Source organism: Dicentrarchus labrax, unplaced genomic scaffold (genome assembly GCF_905237075.1).
Source record: "Dicentrarchus labrax unplaced genomic scaffold, dlabrax2021, whole genome shotgun sequence".
Classification (NCBI taxonomy): domain Eukaryota; kingdom Metazoa; phylum Chordata; class Actinopteri; family Moronidae; genus Dicentrarchus; species Dicentrarchus labrax.
Window position 1 is genome coordinate 27,889,845 of NW_026136705.1, and position 20,658 is coordinate 27,910,502.

A 20,658-nucleotide genomic window follows, 5' to 3' on the forward strand; every position below is an offset into this window, starting at 1 on the left:
AAAGATTCTGTGAGGTCGAAAGAGTAGATGATAATTTAATGATTTTAATGTGGAAAAAACATGTCAGACACACATTCTTGTTCCAGGCTGACTATTTGCACCGTGTCTGTGTCTCAATATGTCGTGTCACATGTCTGGACGGGATCTTTAAAGCACATTTTGTTCGTAATACCTTCTGTTTAAAAGTAGAATTTCAAATGCAGGAATTGTAACGTTACTTTTACTCCAGGAGAAATAACAACACTACTTTATACTTCTACTCCACTACATATTGGAAGGCAAATACTTATAAATATTTACTTATTATTGATATAAAATACAATCAGCATATAAAATATGATGTACGTTAATTGATCCCTGGGACAAAAAGTTATCCCTATATTTATCAGCTGCAACACAGAAGTACACATTAATGCATTAATCTCATATTATAGTAGACATTATTATAAAATGATTATAATAAGTATTTCTTTCCTAAGTATAGTGATGCTAGAACAGAGTATTTCTAAAGATTTAAGTACTTCTTTCACCGAACAGACCAAAACATTTATTTAACTGTATGAAAGAATCATTGTTGCATCCACTATTATATACTTTTATATGTATATATAGTTTTAATCAACCAAGTAACGAGTGCTGTCAGTGTAGCTGTAGCTGGGTTCCGACGGGGCCGCTGGAGGACGTCGGACAATAAAACTCGGGGGAACCTCTGCTGTAAAACATAAAAGAAGAACGTAGGAAGTGACAGTTTGCTGACTCTCTCACACACTTGCTGTAAAATAAAAACAGCCTGGGTGGCGCCAGGGTGAGCTTTAAGTGGTCTAACATGTAATTACAACGTCCTCGGTTCGATTCCGGTTTCCCTTGTTCCCTCTTTCTCCACACTTCATGCCTCTGCTGTCAACGATACAATAACACGCCAAAATGCAGCAGACATAATGATGCCTCTGGTCTAACTGCATAAGACATTACAACGCACTTTTTATCTACACTTGGTACAGGATAGTATGGACATATAACTTCCTGTTGGTTAGTTATCTTTTGACCCTTTAAAACGTTCACTACTGTTCAAAAAGTGTGGAATCACCTTTAAATGGAAGTTTTAATAATTTAATTATTATTCTTATTGGGGCCAAAACAATTTTAAAATGTAAATAAAACATTTGGCATCTGAATAATACTGTTTTTATTGATCTATAATAGCCGTTATTAAAGAAAGAAGCATTTAATTCTGCAGAATGGAACTAGATATCAATCAGTGTTAGATGATTGGATGAGTGCTTGTTGTAATTAGTTGTCATTAAGCTGCTTGTTTGATGCATTCTTTCCTTGATTTTGTTTCTAAGTGGGTTTTTAAAGCATTTATTGATACTGATGATTGTATTGGTGCTTTGTTTTTTAATGTGTGGAACCCGGGAAGATCAGCAAAGCTTAATAAATTAGTCTTTATCTGACGTATGTCCTCTTTCCTGTCATTCTTTACAATTTGGCCAATGTAATTTGACCTCTACTTCTTTGGTTGTAAGCTAATGTAGAAGAGAAAATATGATCACATAACAGGGAAAAATCCTCCTGTGACAACAAATATGAATATAAAGTCACTGCTAGTATCTTTGTTTCACCATTAATTATGATTTAATAGCTTAATATTTGTGTCTTTGTCTTATTTATAGGAAAAAACTGAATCAAACAGGAATTTCTCAGGTTTCGGTGAGAATATAATAAATCAGAACAAACACACATGTAATTGGCCAGGAATAGGTTTTATATAAAATTTGAACAGTGGATACAGAGGCGATATTATGTGTATAAAAAAATACGTACAATAAAAGGAAAATAAATGAATCTTATATTTTCTATTTGGAGCAGATGTTCAAGTTAGCTGATGAAATGTAAAAGGCACTAAATGTACAACATTCCAGTTTTAAAGACGTTAAACAGAGGCCAAAGGTCATTCCGAGATGAAACGAAAATAAAAAAAAATAAAAAATAAAATCACAGGGAATTTGTTGTCTTTGATATGCAAGACATAGTGCAGATTTTACAACATAACATACCAAACAAATCTCAAATAACACACAACTATTTACCATCGAGAAACACTAAGCACGCACTTTAAGACTCGTCAGGAGTGGAGTGAACTCTGCAACCTGCATTCACTCACAACTTTTTAAAGACACCAACACACCAAACGTTTTAGCGTAGAAGCTTGGTCAAGCTGGAAATCTTTCATAATTTATAGTTTACATCACAATTTCTACAACAGCACTAAACACTGCAACAAGTCACAATTAGGAGCAAAGCGACCAGCAGTAAAAGGTTCGTCAGTATCATACAGGTGGTTTTCTTTTTTCTTTTTTGACTTGGTGAATACATTGAAATTCATGCTAACTACTAAAACAAAACAAACCAACAGAAACCAACAGAAAAGACTTTTACATTGAAGATAAGAAAACAAATCTGGAAGACTACAGTGCCTGCATTGAGTGGTGTCACAGCCACAGTCAAAATGGATTGAATTAATATTTTTCAGAAGGTAGTTATAAATGAAAACACGCTCTGAGTAAATAAGTACTCAAGCTCCCGCGTAGGGACAGTTTGAAATAAGTTAAAGTGTAAAAAAAAAACAACTGAAATAACTCTGAAGGACTTCTAGGTTAAGTCAGGAGAGGAGATGGTTGAATAATAACATTACAGTAAACATAATAGTGGCCAGAGTTACGCAGTCATGTCAGTTATTTATAATTAAACACATTCATGGTCTCCAAAGGATGAGAGGGTGAATCCGGATCACTTCTATCTACATTTCCTCTAAAACAGCTGAATTCCTGCCAGCTTATTATTATTATTATTATTATTATTATTATTATTATTATTGCGAACATACTAAATGCTCGCAAAATTGTTAAGCCAAGACACCCAATGTTGGCATGTTAAAGAGCAACTTGTTACTGACCTCCGGTGGTTTAACTTATCACCTCGCTGCCGTGATGCAGACGTGTACTCCGGGGTGTGTCAGTACACTGTGACATCGCTGTTGGAGACGGTTACAAGCAGCAGAGCTCACATTTAACAAACACACGTGTTTTGTTGTGGCTGAAGGCTAAAGAAAATCCAAGAGGAGTGAAAGTTTTCTCCCTTATTGTGACGCACGTTTTATTGTTTATCGGTTTCATTGGTGGGACAATAACGTTTCAGTCTATTCTACCCACTGATGGTGTTTTCTGGTGCGTAATGAGCTTACAGCCATTACAGTTACAGACTTTTAGTCTTGTAAGGTACATATTGAGAGCACAGCATTGAAACTGGCTAAATAAAGGCAATATATATCTACATTATCAGCGACATTCACAATGATACAATCGACCCTGCTTAGAACCATCTTGGATGTCTTTAAAGCGGCTAGAATCTGTATTTATATTCTTATAAAATGAGAAGATATATGACAAATATGTCAAAGTATTGGTGACCCTGCAGCTCCCCTCTGCTTTACAGAGCTTTATAGTGTTTGTTTAACCGTCTGGACCACTTTACTGTTCTCACAGTGTCGTTTTCAGCTAAAAAGACACAGTTAGAGACCGTCTGGTGAACTAATTTGAGCATTAAGCAGCTAAAGAGCCGGATAATGTTGCTTTGTAACTGCAACCGTTAACAAGAGACCAAAGAAATAAGTTACTGAAAGTTTAACGATATCATCAAGTGATTTCTTTTACTTTCAAGCAATAGATATAACATGTGGCACCGAAGCAGACATAGCCTTAAAACTCAAAAAACGTCACATTAATTGTGTTTTTTCTGTGCACACTTTTGACCAAAGAAAACTTAACTGAAGCCATTTTGAACTGACAGGCTCAACACTTCCTGCAGGCACTGTATACATTTGAGTGTACGGTGACAAATAATTAAGACTAAAAGAAGAGAGAGAAAAAAGCCACCAACTTTCTAGACCTCTACAGCAAACTACTCTCCTTCTCTGGAAAGACATCCACAGCCATACCACACTGGAATGAGTTACAGTAAACAGCACTATATCTTACATGAGCAAGAAATATATACAAATACTGGTCAACATGGAAACTTACTGCATTCGGAATCACGAGCGGAAGCTGAAGGCATTTTAGACTGAACACAAATATCATTCTCATAGGTCACCGAAGAAAATTAGAACATAGAATTTGGCTTTTAAATGTTTTCAAGACAAAAGAAAATTAACAAAAATTTGGAATGCATTTTAAAGCTTAAAAGCATCTGAAAAGAACTTACCTAATATATTTGGCCCATTAGTTTTGGGAAAAAAAGAGCTTTACACAATACATAGATGGAAAAAAAAGGATGGATATTTTCATAATAATGAGTGTTATGTTAGTAAATTGCATGCAAACAGTGTATTTCGCATTTGAGAGCTCCCCGTTTTCATAGGAGATATTTCACCTCAGTTGAACATTTGGTTTTAACATGCACGTTTGAAAATTACTCATAACTAAGCTGAAAACTGCCCAGGTAATCACCACTAGCAGCAAACTATTTTTTTTTAAATTCACATCACACCTCGAAACAGGCAGAAAAACGTCTTAAAGTGTGATGCAGAACACAAAACTCTACCTGGGTTGCATTGCCTGTGTTCATATTCACTTTTTAAAAATAAAATGAAAACAAACATCGACACTTAGAGCACCCAGAATTTGTTTAAAAAAAAAACCTGGTAGAGCTTGTTAAAGATGTTCCTCTGAGGTGAAAAAAACAAACGGGAGGCAGTTTATTTAAAAAAAAAAAAAAAAAAAGGTACCACAAAACATGCCAGAACTCCACGGAGCATTCACAGTAATACAACGTCAGACAGCTTCTTCTCTTACAACTATCTGAGTACCACCAAATTTAAGAGTGTAGGTGTCATCATAACTGCATGCAAAGATACCGAAAGGCAATGTAAAGTCTACGTTATACGCCCTTACAAAACAAGATCACAATGGGAGTGGCCAGCGGAGGGAGCGTCAGCAGCAGCCTGTTGCACCAGCTGTGTGTAAACTCAAAACGAAGCTCACTTGGAATGTCATTTTTAGGATTTATGGAAACAGAAACATTAGTTAAAACGTAGCCTTAAGAGTTAAGACATAACTTAAAAGTGTAAAGCTGGACAGACACCGTACAGTACACTATTTGACGCATTATTCTTTCTTCAATACCTGGCGCCTACATTACCCACAACGCAACTCGGCCACCCACTGTTTCGGTGCATTCCATATGAACTCTCGGACATTGCGACTGGAATGTATGAGCAAAGTACAGCTTCTACAACTTCTAGGATTGCAGTCCAACTCCGGTGTAATGGCATTCCCAGCTCAGACTTCGGACTTTCGAGGTAGATGGAACGCTCCTTTAGGTCTGAGGTTCAGGTGTGTTACGCTCACAGCGTCTAATGGAGCCTCGAGCCACAAGCAGAGAAGTCTGGTAACCTCACTTTCCCCTTTAACCCCAAACTGGTCTCCTCTGGCTACTTTTAAAAATCAGACAGGCAGTCAGTCATCTGATGTTAATTTTGAGGAGTCACAACCTCTGATTGACTGCTTCAACAGTCTGACTGTCAGACGATTGGTTGGCTGTCTCAGATCAGTAATTTACACGTCGTGGATGACTGTAGTATTAACTGAGACTGAGCTGCGATAGAGATAAACTTCTGAATTGCACAAATTAATATTCGTTTGCGTTGGAACTGATTCGGTTTTCTGTGTTTACGTTGAGTGTAACAGAAAGGCCAATTAATAAAATCATACAGTGTCTGTCCAGCTCAACTTTTCTTTGATATTAAATTAACTGATTACGGTAGCACCTTGTGACAGACAGCATCCCTTTACACTGAAGTTGATACTGAACATGCACACTCTGCATTGTGCAGGACAGTCACTGGGATTAGGCGAGGTGTGAGTTTATGTTGCATTCACAGGAGGCATTGACACAACTATAGTTTGGTGATAAATAACGGAGGTGATCAGACAAACGTGTTCAAACATATATTAGCTAGTTCACATGATAGGATACTATTTGTTTTTAAATCTCTCCCTTTATGTTGCTAGTTAGTCATGTTAGTTTCTGCGTTGATGCTTTGATTAGTCGACTTTGTTGAGATATTAGTAGCTTAAGTGGTGAGTTAAGTAGGAAACGAAGGTTAAAATGTAGCAGTTGGTGTTGAATTAAGTTCAGCTGATGCAACAACCTGCAGGACCTTTTGTAGGCACAAAGCTTTTCGTGATTAAAATAAAATATTCTTACATGTGGAATGATATCTATGAAGGCATTCAGATTTTTTTTTTTTCCGAGAACAATCCTGATGACTGCTGGAGTAATGTTGTGTCCACTAGAGTGTTCCTCTTTTTTTGTCTTTACAATAAAGCACATGGAGACATCACTTTATCATATAACGTCATGCTTTCAGAGGACAAGAGATGGATAGAAAGAAAACTGCACCAATTTCTGTCCCTGTTGAAATATTCCCACCCTTCCCAAGAGCAGCTGATAGAGAGGTCTGATACATTACTGTGTTTTATTTCTTTTTTTTGGTCCCCAGTTACTCTTCAGTTTTTACGAATGTCAGCGTAGACCACTGGCTCCATCTTATGGAATGAGTTTTTGCTGCCTGAGTGATCCAACTGGGCGTATATCACCGGGCCCTGGAACATAATAAAGAAAAAGGAAGAAAAGTCAGTAAACAGGAAACAAAGCACCACTACATCAATTTTAAACATCACAAGCCCATAATAAGTATTTTGGTCCAGTAGAACTTCTGAGTGGCAGATTTGTTATATTTTTATGTCCTGAAAGAGTTTAGTGATTAACCAACAAGTTGGAAAACATGCACACAGGTGATTATTTAAAAAGTGGAGCTGAAACCATTTGGTCAATTAATTGATTAGTTGATGTATTTTGATAATTAAGTAAGTAGTAAGTACTCAAAGTGAAAAAAGAAACTCTCTCTCCCTTCTCCAAAAAAAATTTATTTTCATGCAGTTTCATAGGTTTTTATACAACGTAATCCAACAGCCTGATTCATTACACAGGACTCAAAGTTTAATACACTGACGATAGTTTTTAACAAACTGAAAATAAACCGTGAGAGTAAAAAGGTTCCCTCCTTGGATAAGATTATAAATATTTTAAATTATTATAATACAACTTAATTGTCCACGAAGGTGGTTTAATTTATCGTCCTTCTCCAGAGACGTTTTTCCACGCTGGATGTTGGACAGATTAAACAAATGAGATACATTAATTAGTGATCTTAGAAAGATTTTATTACCATTTGACAGAGCCAGGCTAGCCGTTTCCCTCTGTTTACAGTCTTTGTGCTAAGCTAAGCTAACCTGCTGTAACTTGACAATTAGCATATAGACATTAAAGCCAAAGTCAAACTGTTGTTTTCAGTCATGAACAATAATTTTTCAGGTGGTTTTGACTTGTTTTTTTCTTTAATTCTACTTGTTTATACTGTTGCAGTTTGTTTGTTTGGGTTTGTTTTTTGACAAATGTGACATAAATGAATATTACTGAACTCATATTGAGGTTTTTAAGACAGATCAGAAGCAAATACTGTATATTTCCATGAATCAGTGTGCAGGAATAAGGATGCAGAGTATTTCTTTTGGACAAACAACATAAATGCGACAGTTTCCCAGTAAATGGTGGCAGCCAGTGGATTTTTCTGTCCCCCAGCTCCTACCTGTAGTGGACCCGAGGGACTGGTAGACCTGGAGCCGTCCAGGCTGGACTCCACCTTCTTTCGTGGCTTCGGAGCCTGAGAGCTCACGCTTTCCAAGGACGTACATCTATTTTTAGGGTTACGATTTGCCATGGTGTTGAGCAACCATTGGTGCACAGTCAAATGGAGACAAACAAACAAATAATGGAGCACAAGACAAAAATAAAACAATGAGAGATGAGCATGAAACACTGGAACAAAGTGCATGGCAGATCCCAGTGTTTTGGCAGAGATACTGAAAGCAGAGGAGACTAGAGGTGCACCGATGATATTTAAAGTTCAAAAGGAGTACAAATCATAAAAAAAAAGCTCTCCTTGTTTGACTACTAGATGCATTTGTTCACATAAAACTAGATAATTTATATTTATTTATTAGTTTTCTACCTCATCAAGGGTTTTATGTGTAACTACAAACTCTGTGCTCCGTGCAACACAAATAAAACTATTCTACTGTCTTCACTAGAGCTGCAATAATAACTCAAATCACTTAGTTCATTGAGAGAAAATTAATGGGCAACTATTTTGATAATCAATAAATCATTAAAGTTTGTTTTAAGATGCCAAATATTCCCTGCTCTTGCATTGCGGTGACTGTTTTTCTGTTCTACATCCTTGTAAACTACGGCTGCCCTCTAATAGTGGAATGAATCGTTAGTTGATGTCTCAGTCGATGTGCTTTTCTATTAGTCGGATACTCACAGAAAAACAAAAACAAAGTACTAGTAGGGACTAAAGTATCAGGGGATTGTTGCAACATGGACCTTTTCTCTTGTAACACAGGGAGTCAAGCCAGTATTTAAGTGAAGTTGGAAGTTGTTTATTCTGTGCTTTTACCAACGAGGCTTGTGTGATGTTACGCTGTGTTGAAACAAGTGAACTAAATGTTCAGTCTCCTTGTTGGTTGTTCTGACACATTCAGAATCATTACCACTTTTTCTGTTAGCATTTAACAGGCAGCTGTTAAAATATATATATTTAAATAATTAAACTCATATCATATCTTCTTTAGTCGAGTGCAGCCCTGTTGTAAACTAAATTTGTTCGGGTTTTGGACTGTTGGTTAAACAACAAAAAACAAGTTAAGACTTCACCTTGAGTTTTGGGAAATTATAATGTTAATGTCTTTCTATTTTAAGTTTCACAGAACAAACAAATAATTTATTAATATAGAATAATCGCTAATGAAAATAGTTGTTAGATGCAGATGGAGCAATACTTGCATCAGTCCATCCATTCAACTATTCACTCCACGATTATAAAACATAAAAATCTAACAAATCATCAGTGCACCTCCAGTAAAGACACTTTATATTGTTCTAACATTTCAAGGTGACCGAACTGTGTCAACGTGACGCCTCGAAACATTTCTGTTGACCAAACAAAAAACAAAACTGGTGATGAAGAACACAGATGAGGTTAGTCGAGTGTTAGTGGCAAAGGATGCTTAACAATGACAAGACAACATGCTGACAACAAGATAATCAATGATGTTAATAGAAAGTGAAATTAGTTGTGTTAACACGCAGTAATGGAGGAAAGTGACTGGCACCAGTGCAAAACAGCAACCCCAAAGACAACTAGCAACTTCAGCTCACAGGCTCAAACCATCCAACAGCCAAACAGGAGCGACTTCAGAATAAATCTTAGCGCTTTCAATTTCTCACATTCATCGGGTCAATATGTGGTTATCTCATTGAGATGAAGAGACTGTAGAGAGTGTGGCTGGAGCATGCGAGGTAGACATGGTCAAACTACCTCAAACATACGAAGGAAAAGTCTAGTTTGTGACTACGTCTTTAACAAACATATGAATAATTAGTAAGAAGATCAGATCACAGCCCAAAAACAAACAGCTTTTACCCCCCACAAGTCAACACACAGAGAGAGTGAAACCCTCCTTCCCATGCAGAAAGAGTTAGCGAGGTGTTACGGTCTGATGATTAAATCTCTGGAGTAAAAAAAAACAACTGGAATTAAAACATTTAGGAAACCAGCAAAAACCCACCGGAGAAACTCACCTTTCATTTAAACATCAAACATCTTCTCAATACAAGATTCATTTATATATATATATATATATATTCTGGTAACACTCGACTTCAATCCCCCTGGTTTAGCATTTATAAGCAGTATATAAACATTTAATAACACACTATAATGTAGCTGTACGCAGATATAAAGGGCATTTTCAGTATTTATTAATTAAAACTTCTCCTATGCATATTATACCACTTATATTAACACTGTGTTTTACTATATAGTCATTCATTATCTCTTTATACATGTATTGTTGCCCATAGGACGTTACAGCTGTTGACAACTACATTATGAGTTGTTATAACTACATGGTGGAGTTTAAAGTAAAGTCTATTTGTTATTTTGGAAACGGGGTCTTATTGTGTCGTATTACCATACACCGTGTTATGGTCAGCAATCGGTAAACCGGTAATACTCGTGGAAAACACTCACCCTTCATAATCATGGCGGCTGTGAAGCATCCTCATGACAACGCAGGCAGCTATGGCGATGAGGACGAGCAGAACCAAAGCACCACAGACTGTTCCGACTATAATGGTGGTGTTGCTCGCAGGGAGAGATTCTGCACACGACACAAACACACACAAACACACACAGTTAGGATTAAAATATAAAAGACGAAAACTGTGTTTAAAACTCTCTGGACTCCAGAACGGTCCTTACCCCACATTTGTGTTTAAGTCTCAATCGTGATTTTGCCAATTTAACAAACTATAAAAGCTGTCAGAAACCCAAAATGCAAGAATGACTACCAAAGACTATAAAATTTTACAAATCTTTAGAAATAATTAATCAAAATACCATAATAGAACAATTCAGGATTGTAAAAAACACAAATGCAACAGAAAAATGTAAGAAATATAACTATAATACAGTCTAAATACTGTAAAGTGTTTTATACCACTCAGTTTGTCTGGCATTGTAAATATATATATATATATGTATATATATATATATATATATATATATGTATATATATATATATATATATATATATATATATATATATATATATATATATATATATATATATATATATATAGTAAATATTAATTATTAGCTACATGTTATTAGTTAAATGAGATACTGTGTGAAAGCCCCACATCAGCACTTTCAATTGAGTTTCTCAGTTTCTCTCTACACGATGTGTAAATAATGTTCCTATAGATGAAACTTGACTCAGTTTAGTTTTAAGTTCAGGTTCAATGCACAGCTGGGAGTGTCACTGATACTGTACCTTGTACCATCCAGCAGTAACAACAGCTTTGTGTGTTCAAGAAAACTCTCTTTGTAAGAGCTAAAATAAACACAAATGGCTTTTATTTTGGCACTGCATCCCTTCCAAAATGTAAATGCTAGATGTAGAACAAATTCCCACCTGGAGGGTGGGGCAACCACTGCCTGAGCCAAAAGATAACAAGCCGCCACATGCACATGTGGGCTTCATGTAACTGAAAAACAAAATAACACGAATGCACCTGCTGGAACGGCTTTTATATGTCGGCTTTACCAGATCTGCCAATGCGCTGCCGAGCATGGGAGTGGAGATGTTTAACGTGAAGCTGCAACACTCCAGACAACTTAATGGGAGAGCTACACCAGCAACAGTTCATTCCAGTTTAAAAGGATGGTTTAGTCATTAGTGGGGTTCGTATGAGGTACTTATCCATAGTTGGTGTAGATGCCGGTCGGCACGCCCCCCAGTTTGATGAAGCAGACGGGAACTTTCATTTTACCCCGCAAAGTTCAGACTTTGATGTTTTCTAAAGGGTAAGTTCACCGAAGTGACACGATAACGCAAACAAACTAACCGACTGAGGCAGCAGTAGACCAGCAACTCCTGCGTTCAGCGAGGTAAAATCACTGTTTTTGTCGATGGAGTCTGGTGGCTTTGAAGAGAGAGTAGGTGGATATATAACGGCTTCAGTTCCCCGTCATAAAGGGCAGTCTGACAGTAAGGTAAAGGGGTGAAAATATTCGAAAGATTTTTTTAAAGGTGGATCCTTTTGTTAGGTGGCTAAAATATGTTTTGTAGCTGCATTTAATTAGCGCAGACAGCTTGTCAATCTCTGTGGGTTTTCTTCGAGTAGATCGTCAGCGTGCTCCCCTAGAGCTGTAACTCAAAACCATCCCTTCCTGATGCTCTTGTTTCACATTACAAGCTTTCTACAGGAAGTCAGACAGATGCTTTTATTGTAAAGCATCAACGATGTTAGTGCTGCTCCAGCTTTGCTTTTGGCATCTATACTTCGACTGCACAACAGTTTCCCTCTGGTAGAGTATCCATCTTTAGCTTATCTTGTACATAACAAGCGCAGCACTTTTTTTATGCAGTGGAGAAAGTTTTAAATACTGCAGACGGCAAAACGCTGATTCCATGAAGATCTTGCACACAGGCAACCGGTTCCACTGCCGTCACACCTCAAACACAGCGAGGTAACCAAAGTAAGCAATCATTTTACTATCTTGTTCGAAGGAAAGTCACTCATGCGCTGTGTGCATTCCTCCCAGCATGCCACGGTGAAGTGTTCCCAACCCAGAATAAAATAACTATAATTGACCTGTAGCCTGAGATCCTGTGTTTACTTTCTAGCCTGCAGTTTTTCACATTCAACATTTGGTTATGTGAGGAGATGAACTAGGTTTAGAGATGACTAAAGTGAGATTTAAAGAAGGTTTAAAGGTAATCCTGTTTGGTTTAAAACTAGGTTTAATGCTTGTTGCAGCAGCATTTTATGATAATCTATGATTAAATCCAGGTTTTAACTAGGCTGTGTCCAAATTGGCACCTCTCCAGTCAATTACATTCGATCATAGCCAACCAAATTATAAACCTTGGGAGCCACACTGACAGAGAAAAGTCATCTCTTTGCCTGGAGACATGACGGCTTCAGCACAATGAGGCAGACAGCGCATACTGTCCAATCAGCATGAGTATCTACAGCGTGTGCAGAGAGTCAGTGAGTGGGTGAATACAACTCACAAGTGTTTGGCCAAGGCTGCGGGTACAGTTAAATAAGCATCTTGTGCAATCACAATCTTCCTAGAGCTTAAACAGATTTTTATCTTTTCATCAGAAATCCTTCATAATAAAAAAAAGACACCTGCGGACTCACCTTTCAGAACGACCCTGAGTTCTATTCGAGCCGGTGTTCCCTGTACGTCCGGTGGGTTCTTCACGTCACAGAAGAAGGTGCCGTTGTCGCTGAACTGAACCGGACTCAGCTGTATTGAGGCATCCCTTTTGTTTATGTCTCCAATAAACTGCACTCTTTCTTTGAACTCGGGTATTCCCGGGAATCCTTTCCCATGGGAAAAGTAGAAAATCTACAAAGAGAAAGGAAAATCGGGTTAGACTGCGTGTATATATCTCTTAAACTTTCTTTGATGGCTTTGAGAATTGATTTTTGTATTACAATGATAAATTACTTTAATGTATTATGTCATATTAATCTATTATATATTTTATTATTGCGACAACGACTAGTCGATTACTCAACTATTTTGATACAAACAAAAAAAACTAAAAAATGTGAGGATTTGATGCTTTTATGATACCTAATATAAAAGAGCCAATCAAGTTTTTTTTGGCCCTGATCCCAATCCCAGACCTTTCATTTCAATTTTCAAATCTAATCCGATGCTTATATTTACTTAAAAGTTCATTAAGCATCTGACACATTAGAATAACAGCTGTAACCTTCTAAATTTGTGTTTGGAGGAGTTTCACTGAGAGCATTGCTCTCTTTTTCAGGAATAGTCTGATCTGCTGCCACTGAGCAGCTCCACAGGAGCGGCTGGGGTTAACGTCTTTGCTCAAGGGCACCTCAGTGCTGGGAATGAGGCAAGTGCTGCCTTTGTCTTTCCCAAATTTATCTTGCCGGTCCAGGGGATTGAACTCCGACCTTCCGGTCCACAAGCTTGTTTAATTTTAGACTCAAATGATTTGCACAACCCAATAAAAATATAAATTTCATTCTTCCACAAATTCAGAGGCAGAACAATCAGGCCAGGAAGCGGCTAAAGGAAATTCAGCCAGCCTTCATTTTACTATTCAAATCTGAGTGCGTTTCCTGCTCTGACATGCCAAAGGTCTAAAGCATTGGTGACAATATACAGCTTTTATGAGCAACACTGCAATGATCAAATCAAAACACATGGAGCACATCTACGAGCCAACTTCATCTCAAACATTTGTAGAATTGTTTCCTCATTCCTAAAACTAAAAACACTCTGACATTTAACCGCAACTGCTGTCGCTACAGGACAACGACGAAGCACATAATCAAGTCAAACAGACAACAGACAAATAGAATAACATGTCCTTTATCTCCTCTCAATCTGACTTTCTGTATCTTTCTCTGAATGACGCACACACCTAGCAGAGTCACTGCGACGCTCACAAGTCGGTTAACGTGGCAGACCTTCTGTTTGGTTGGAAAATGAAAGATTATGATTTCTTCTTTCAAACACCTGCCTTTGCTGAGGGTGCCATGGTTAAAAATAAAACACCACGCTGGCTCTGGTTTAACAAATGGAGACAGAAGCCGGAGTTTTTGTGAAGCCATGGCCTTGTTTTTATTAGCTGTATCAGCTGAGTAAACACCGCTCTAAAAAGGACAATTACTATTATAATGAATTGTTTCCTGTAGTCTGAGGTTAACTTTGTTCAGCAGTTTCATATTACTTTCACATTACAGTAACAGGAAGAGTGAATCCTGTTTATGTTCCTGATATCGTACTAAACTCTCAAAACACCCACATTATCAAAACCTGACAGTATTTGTTCAGCTCGACTACTACATTACGCCAGTTAAAAGTCTGAAACATCTTTATCGTGTAAAAACGACAGCCCAGGAGCAACCTCCAAGTGGCCCAACACACAGAAATGTGATATATGACTAAATAAGTAAACTTATAGCGTATGGAAGAAGCTAAGGAGTGATCCATCCCGCTTCCTTCTCATCTCTGTCGACAGCTGCACATGTGCAGTACGGATCGCGGAAAGACGTTTATGGATGGGATAGGGACACCGGCAATCATATCTTTCACAAATAAACATTTTCTCATGAGGTCGGACCATGCTTATTAACTTTTCAAAACATCTGGCTGTTGCAGGTCACAAGTAGGGAAGTGCTCTACTGAAGATCTGTTTGTGTCAGCCCCCGAAACGCCCTGCCTCCGCTGGCAAACACTTGTTTATTACCATCTCCAAACGCCGCACTAATGAGTCTAATTTGTGTTGCATTAGCACAAACAGAAGAGTTAGGACAAACTTTATTGCCAAACAAGTGGCTTGACAGGGGTTAGGGTTACAACACCTTCTATACCCTCTGTATCTTATCAATTGATAATTTTCTTGATTCATCAATTAGTTGTTTGGTCCCGAAAATGGTGGAAAATGTTGACCACTGTTACCCAAAGCCCAAGGTGACGTCCTCTAATGTTTAGTTTTGTCCACAACCAGCAGTCACAAAGCTGCTGCACTGTGTGTGTGTGTGTGTGTGTATTTATTATTATTAATCACACTGTCGTCTGATCACAAACGTGTAGACAGTGACACACAAAGCTGACATTTTAAGATTCATAAACTCTTTGTTTTGAAGAGGAGGTGCTGAAACGGAGAGAAAAAAGATGTGCTTACAAATTTAACAGGCTTAGTTTAGTGTGGACGTACTTTAGATGTTGGCTTGCGTGCATCTGTTCTGGCACGACTACTCATCAATCTAAAAACCCCACGGCTATGTCATTATGTTTGCAGGAGATCACAGCAGACAGGTAAGGCCCCCGCCCAGCCTGACTGATCTGTAAACATAAAGGACGAGACATGATCCGCAGCCCTCCATGCCCCACAAACTTTCTCGATACATAATACAACGCACTCTCTAGGATTAACCGTTTATGGTTTAGCTATGACTATAACACAAAAAAAAAAAAAAATGTATATGTCACTTTAAGCTCATTTAAACAAGTGCCTACTGTTATTGCTTTATTAAATATTGTGCAGACAGCAACTCCCTTAAGCGTGTCAGATTAGTATACACTAATAGAATCACAGGCATATGTGCAATTAATTACGCACACTGTGGCCGACTGAGACAGTTTTAGCACTTCACAATAAATCTTGATTGTTTGAAAAGGACATTTGTGCTAATCACCAGCTTCATGAATCATTTTAGCAGAAATGTACTCGCTGTATAAACACTGTAGCCCTCATCTGAACCCCAGTGTTAAATGTTTGTTTTGTCAGAGAGCTACAAGAATGAGAAAAGCAGGAATACTAAAACACACAATGGAGATAAAATTATGATAGGGAATGAAGATAAATAAATGAAAACAAACAAGAAGTTCACGTGAAAACAAACCGGACAAACACACAAAGCTCTAGTGACACAAGGTGAAAGTGGGAGTGAGCATGAGAAGAACACACAAATTAAATAAACAATTTAAAAGTGTCTTGTATCTAATATACAGTATAAATAAATGCCTGGCGCTGAGACTGAAATCAAACTGTAACCTAGTGTGTTTTTGAAACCATGCCATCACAATGAGCAGCTGAAGCCTTTCTTCAAGTGTCAGGGAAGATAAAACAATCGCAGGAAAACATCCTGGAGCTGTGGGAAATCTTCCCAGAGCGGATATACGACGGCCGGCGAGGACTTACCGTATATGGCGCTTTGGAGAACTGATTGTCGGGCTGATTCGACTGAAAACTCCAGGTCATTGAGGCGGAGCTGCTGACCACTTCGTTCGACTTAAAGGTGCATCGAAGGATTCCTGCGGTGCCGTTCTGTATGATCACTTCAGGGTCGGCGTATATGTCGATTGCTGATGCAGGTTTTGTGACTGTTAAAAAAATGGAGGGGATAAAAAATAAAAATAAGTTTAAATTGTGAGGTCTGGGAACACCCCCTGGAAAAAAGAGGAATAACTTAATTTGGCCATTATTTCATTGTGTGTTCACTTATCAAATACAGGTCTGCAAATGAAGAGAACAACACTTTATAAAACATACTGCTGACATAGTGAAAAGTCAACCGAGCAGACACATGCTGGGGCAGAGAAACAGAAAGAGGCGGGGCAGAGCAAGCCGGCGTGTGTGCAGTACGAGGGGTGTAGGTGTGTGTGTGTGTATGTGTGTGTGTGTGTGAATGAATTACATATACAGTCAATGGTGTGAACTCTAAAATAAGGTGAAAAAGGAAGTGGAACCGAACTGGTGAAATATAAGATATTCAGTGTTTTGTTATGAACATACAATTGAATTTTACATTAATTTAATGGCATTTAGTGGCGTAGTTGCAGATCGCTTCACCCTGCCCTTCAAAGCGCAGAAGAGAAACTATGGTGGCCGCAAAAAAAACGCAAATCTGGAGCCAGTGTTTGGTTTGGTTTGTCCCTTCTGGGCTGTAGAAACATGTCACACAGAAACAACACAGCTCCTTGCAGGATGACGTTGCATTGCAGCAAAAGTTGAGATGGTTCAACTTTGATGGAGAGCAACTTAAAACCAGATTCAAGCTGAAAAGATTCGGTCTGTTCAGTCAGTTTTTGGCATTTTTGCTTTTAAAAAAAAATGACTTTATGTGATCAGTTGATGGACAGTTTTGATAATCAGTTGATCATTAAACTGTGAAGAGGTGAATGAACAGCTCTCTGACACAGTGGTAACCTGTCTGGCGAGTATCAAGCAGAGAAAGGTGCACACAAAGTTAATAATTCATATCCTTAAACTTGTTTAATATGTGCCCTTAAATCAGTTCCCTTATATAAAAGGCATTAAGTTATTGTACCAATAAACTGAGGTTTCAGGCTGTTTCAGTGTCGATGTGTCTGCAGATTACTGAATTATTTCCCACAAATAAATATACATTTAATTTAATGCTTCCTAAACTTTCTCATTGTTTTTTTTTTTTGCTTTTGCTTGTTATTTTTAGTACTTCTTGTTTACTCTTAACTGGCCTGCTGTGTGCTACGTGCGTACATACCATTGTGTAGTGCAATACAGACTAAACAATAGAGGTCAGACCCTGGACGATGTAAATGAGCTGACCCGAGTTTATTTCGGCTTTAGTTTTAATTTCGTGACTGTGAGACGTGGATATATTTTGAATTATAAACACAACAATCTGTCATCTTAAACATTTTTAACGTGATAACTGATCTGTTTTTCATTGTATTGTATTATATCATTCAGGCTTTCATGTTTCTGTGTCCAGCCACTGTAAGAAGAAGAGACTACAACAAACACTGTACAGCACACAGAAACCAAAACATCTCTCTAACTATAACTCCGTTTATAAATGTAAAGTTCTGACTGCTTACTGATTAATAAATAATAATAAAAAAAAAAGTCACAACCTATCCAACACACAGTCACATGATAATCCACGTCTGCTCCCACAATAAGAGGATCTATTAGAGTCGGCCAGCGCATAGATAGGCTCTGTCTTCTGCACTTTGCACAGCGATTAAACCAAATTCTGTCTAATGCACTGAGACACAGATTCAGACTCCAGGGAATACTTTGCATAAAAAAAAAAAACTGTTCTGACAGTGGCCACTCAGTAATCTGTTGAAGATCATTTCACAGCATTTACGAAACGGAAGGAAGCGTTGTGTTATCCATATCCTGTCAGAAGTTATTAGTCTGAGATTCAGAGCAGAGTACAGGATGCTGCCATTCATAATTTTAAAAAGGCAAAGTTTGGTAGCTGTTACGTAAGGCTGCACGATATTGGTAAAAAATATAATTATTATAATATTGAGATTATTTCAACAGATATTGCGGCTGCTTGATGATTCACTACTAGTGTTAAAGATCATTTCTGCATCACATTTTCAGCTTCTGCAATTTGGATATTGCACCATATTGTGACTTATTTTGATTAATTTCGCAGCCCTATTGTTGCCTTTTTATACTTTTTCTTTATTTGCTTCAAGCTGCCCAGTAATAAACAGGAAATTAATTAGCAACTGGTGACCTTTTGCATCTGCTGGATTAAATAATTCAGATTTTATGCACGCCCTTCCTAAATAACCAGATTAATGTAGAGCTACTTCTACAGTATCCGACATACATACAAATCTACATTTGATCACGCATGAGCTGAAGGGGGTTGTGTACAGTAGCCAACAAGGAAATGAGATGTTATCTAAGCTTTTTTTTTTTTTTTGGGAGCTAGTCAAGGTAGTGAGTCAGGAGCTGATGCGTTGGCACCGTTTTAATAAAGCAAAAAAAAAAAAAAACAGTGAATAAAACACAGTAATTGTGAGTTAATACTAATAATACATCGTGCTAGACATTTACTGTAAACCTGGTGGTGCTCCAAATCCTCTATCCCCCTGGAGGACACGTAGCTACCGCAGAGACTCACGCCTAACGACACTCTTATTCACAAACCTGGCATTTTAATGTGGCTTTGTGTATCGCCGAAAGTACCTCCACGATAGCACACACTTTGAGACATTTTATATATCACTAACATACTCTCTTTAAATCGGCATACATGCAACACACCCAGCAGCCTTTCTTCCAGTTAAATAGTAACCTCTTTTAACTGGTTAGCCTCTCTGTTGCACGGGTTTGTCCCACCATCACCTTCCAAGCAAGGGCGGCAGCCACCGCTCTGTACCAAACCCCATTCAGATTTTAGTCAATTTAACTATCCCTAAACACATTACCTATTATTACATCGATGTGTGAACACGGAAGACTCTAGCAAACGCTCACAAGGAAAACAAAAAGGTTTTCGGTCGAGGTAAACGTCGTCTCCAGCTACGAGTTCCGAACAAAAAGGAGCATTAATGAACGGGACCGTGAACAGATGTTAAGGTGTCTCCCGTACAGCAAGCTAATATCCCCCCCCCCCACCTCAGATAATGAGCTCAAAATCAAACATTTCCAGACTGAAATTAAACCCGAGTTGAGCCTCAACACTTACCTAACACAACACATAACGTAAATCCAGTCAATAAAACACGCTTGCAGGTGATATTTGATCGTTTTGGCTCCATTGTGTTGTTGTAAACAGGAGTTTTTTTTTTTTTTTTTTTTCCTCCCTCTCTCTATCGTACGAGTCGCTTTTTTTTTTTTTTTTCTTCGTGGAAAGTTAAAGCGGCGGGATTACACAGCGCTGAGAGCGAGTGCTGCCCCCACAGGTCAACAGGCGCATTGACGCCTCGCAGCTACACTGATTCTGACAAACAATGCAAAAGTAATCTAAAAAAATAAACAAAACAATAAAATTAGGTGTGAAAAAAATGTGTTTTATCTGTAATATATATAATAGTAAATTAACTATTATTATAATAGATAAATAATATATAATATAAATAAAATAAATAATATTATAATAGATAATAAAGTCATTTGTCAGGGTGTTGCTATTGAGCAGTATCATTGGTAACACCTGTGTTTACCCTACCCTATGTCAAAACGGCTGCTGTGAAAAAGGTCTATTAAATGAAATATTATCAAAATCAAATTTCACATCGTCATGATTCAAATAGCTTGTATTTTTTTGTAAAAATGACACTTTTAATACCAAAAGCATCCTTCCCACTAATAATAAATGATATTGTAATATCTGTCAATATCCAAAATTGTTTTTAAAACATATCCTGTCATTCATGAAATTCATGAGATTTCCAGCCTAAATCTTCCAAAAGAGCATTTTGGAGAACATCTTTGGAGGGGATTTAGTGCACCTGCATGTGCAAAGCCAGTGGTTTCGCATAAAAGCCACTGAAGATTATACGTAAAATAAAAGCATTCAAGAAGTTGAGATTTTATTCTTGTTGTTGTGAAACAGCATTTATATCTCTGCTGAAACCCATGCGTATATAACTATTGTTGGTGGAACAGACTG

The 20,658-nt window shown here is 37.7% G+C and overlaps 1 protein-coding gene across 1 annotated transcript; it reads right to left on the minus strand.

Annotated features, from left to right (window-relative positions):
• Positions 1-1,744: 1,744 nt before the first annotated feature.
• On the minus strand, positions 1,745-19,880 carry mpzl1l (myelin protein zero-like 1 like). Its single transcript, XM_051401065.1, has 6 exons — positions 19,732-19,880; positions 16,452-16,633; positions 12,904-13,114; positions 10,220-10,349; positions 7,712-7,817; positions 1,745-6,665 (listed from the first exon to the last, which is right to left on the minus strand). The coding sequence occupies exons 1-6, from the start codon at positions 19,802-19,804 to the stop codon at positions 6,570-6,572; spliced, it is 798 nt and encodes a 265-aa protein (XP_051257025.1). The 5' UTR covers positions 19,805-19,880; the 3' UTR covers positions 1,745-6,569.
• Between the last annotated feature and the right edge of the window lie 778 nt (positions 19,881-20,658).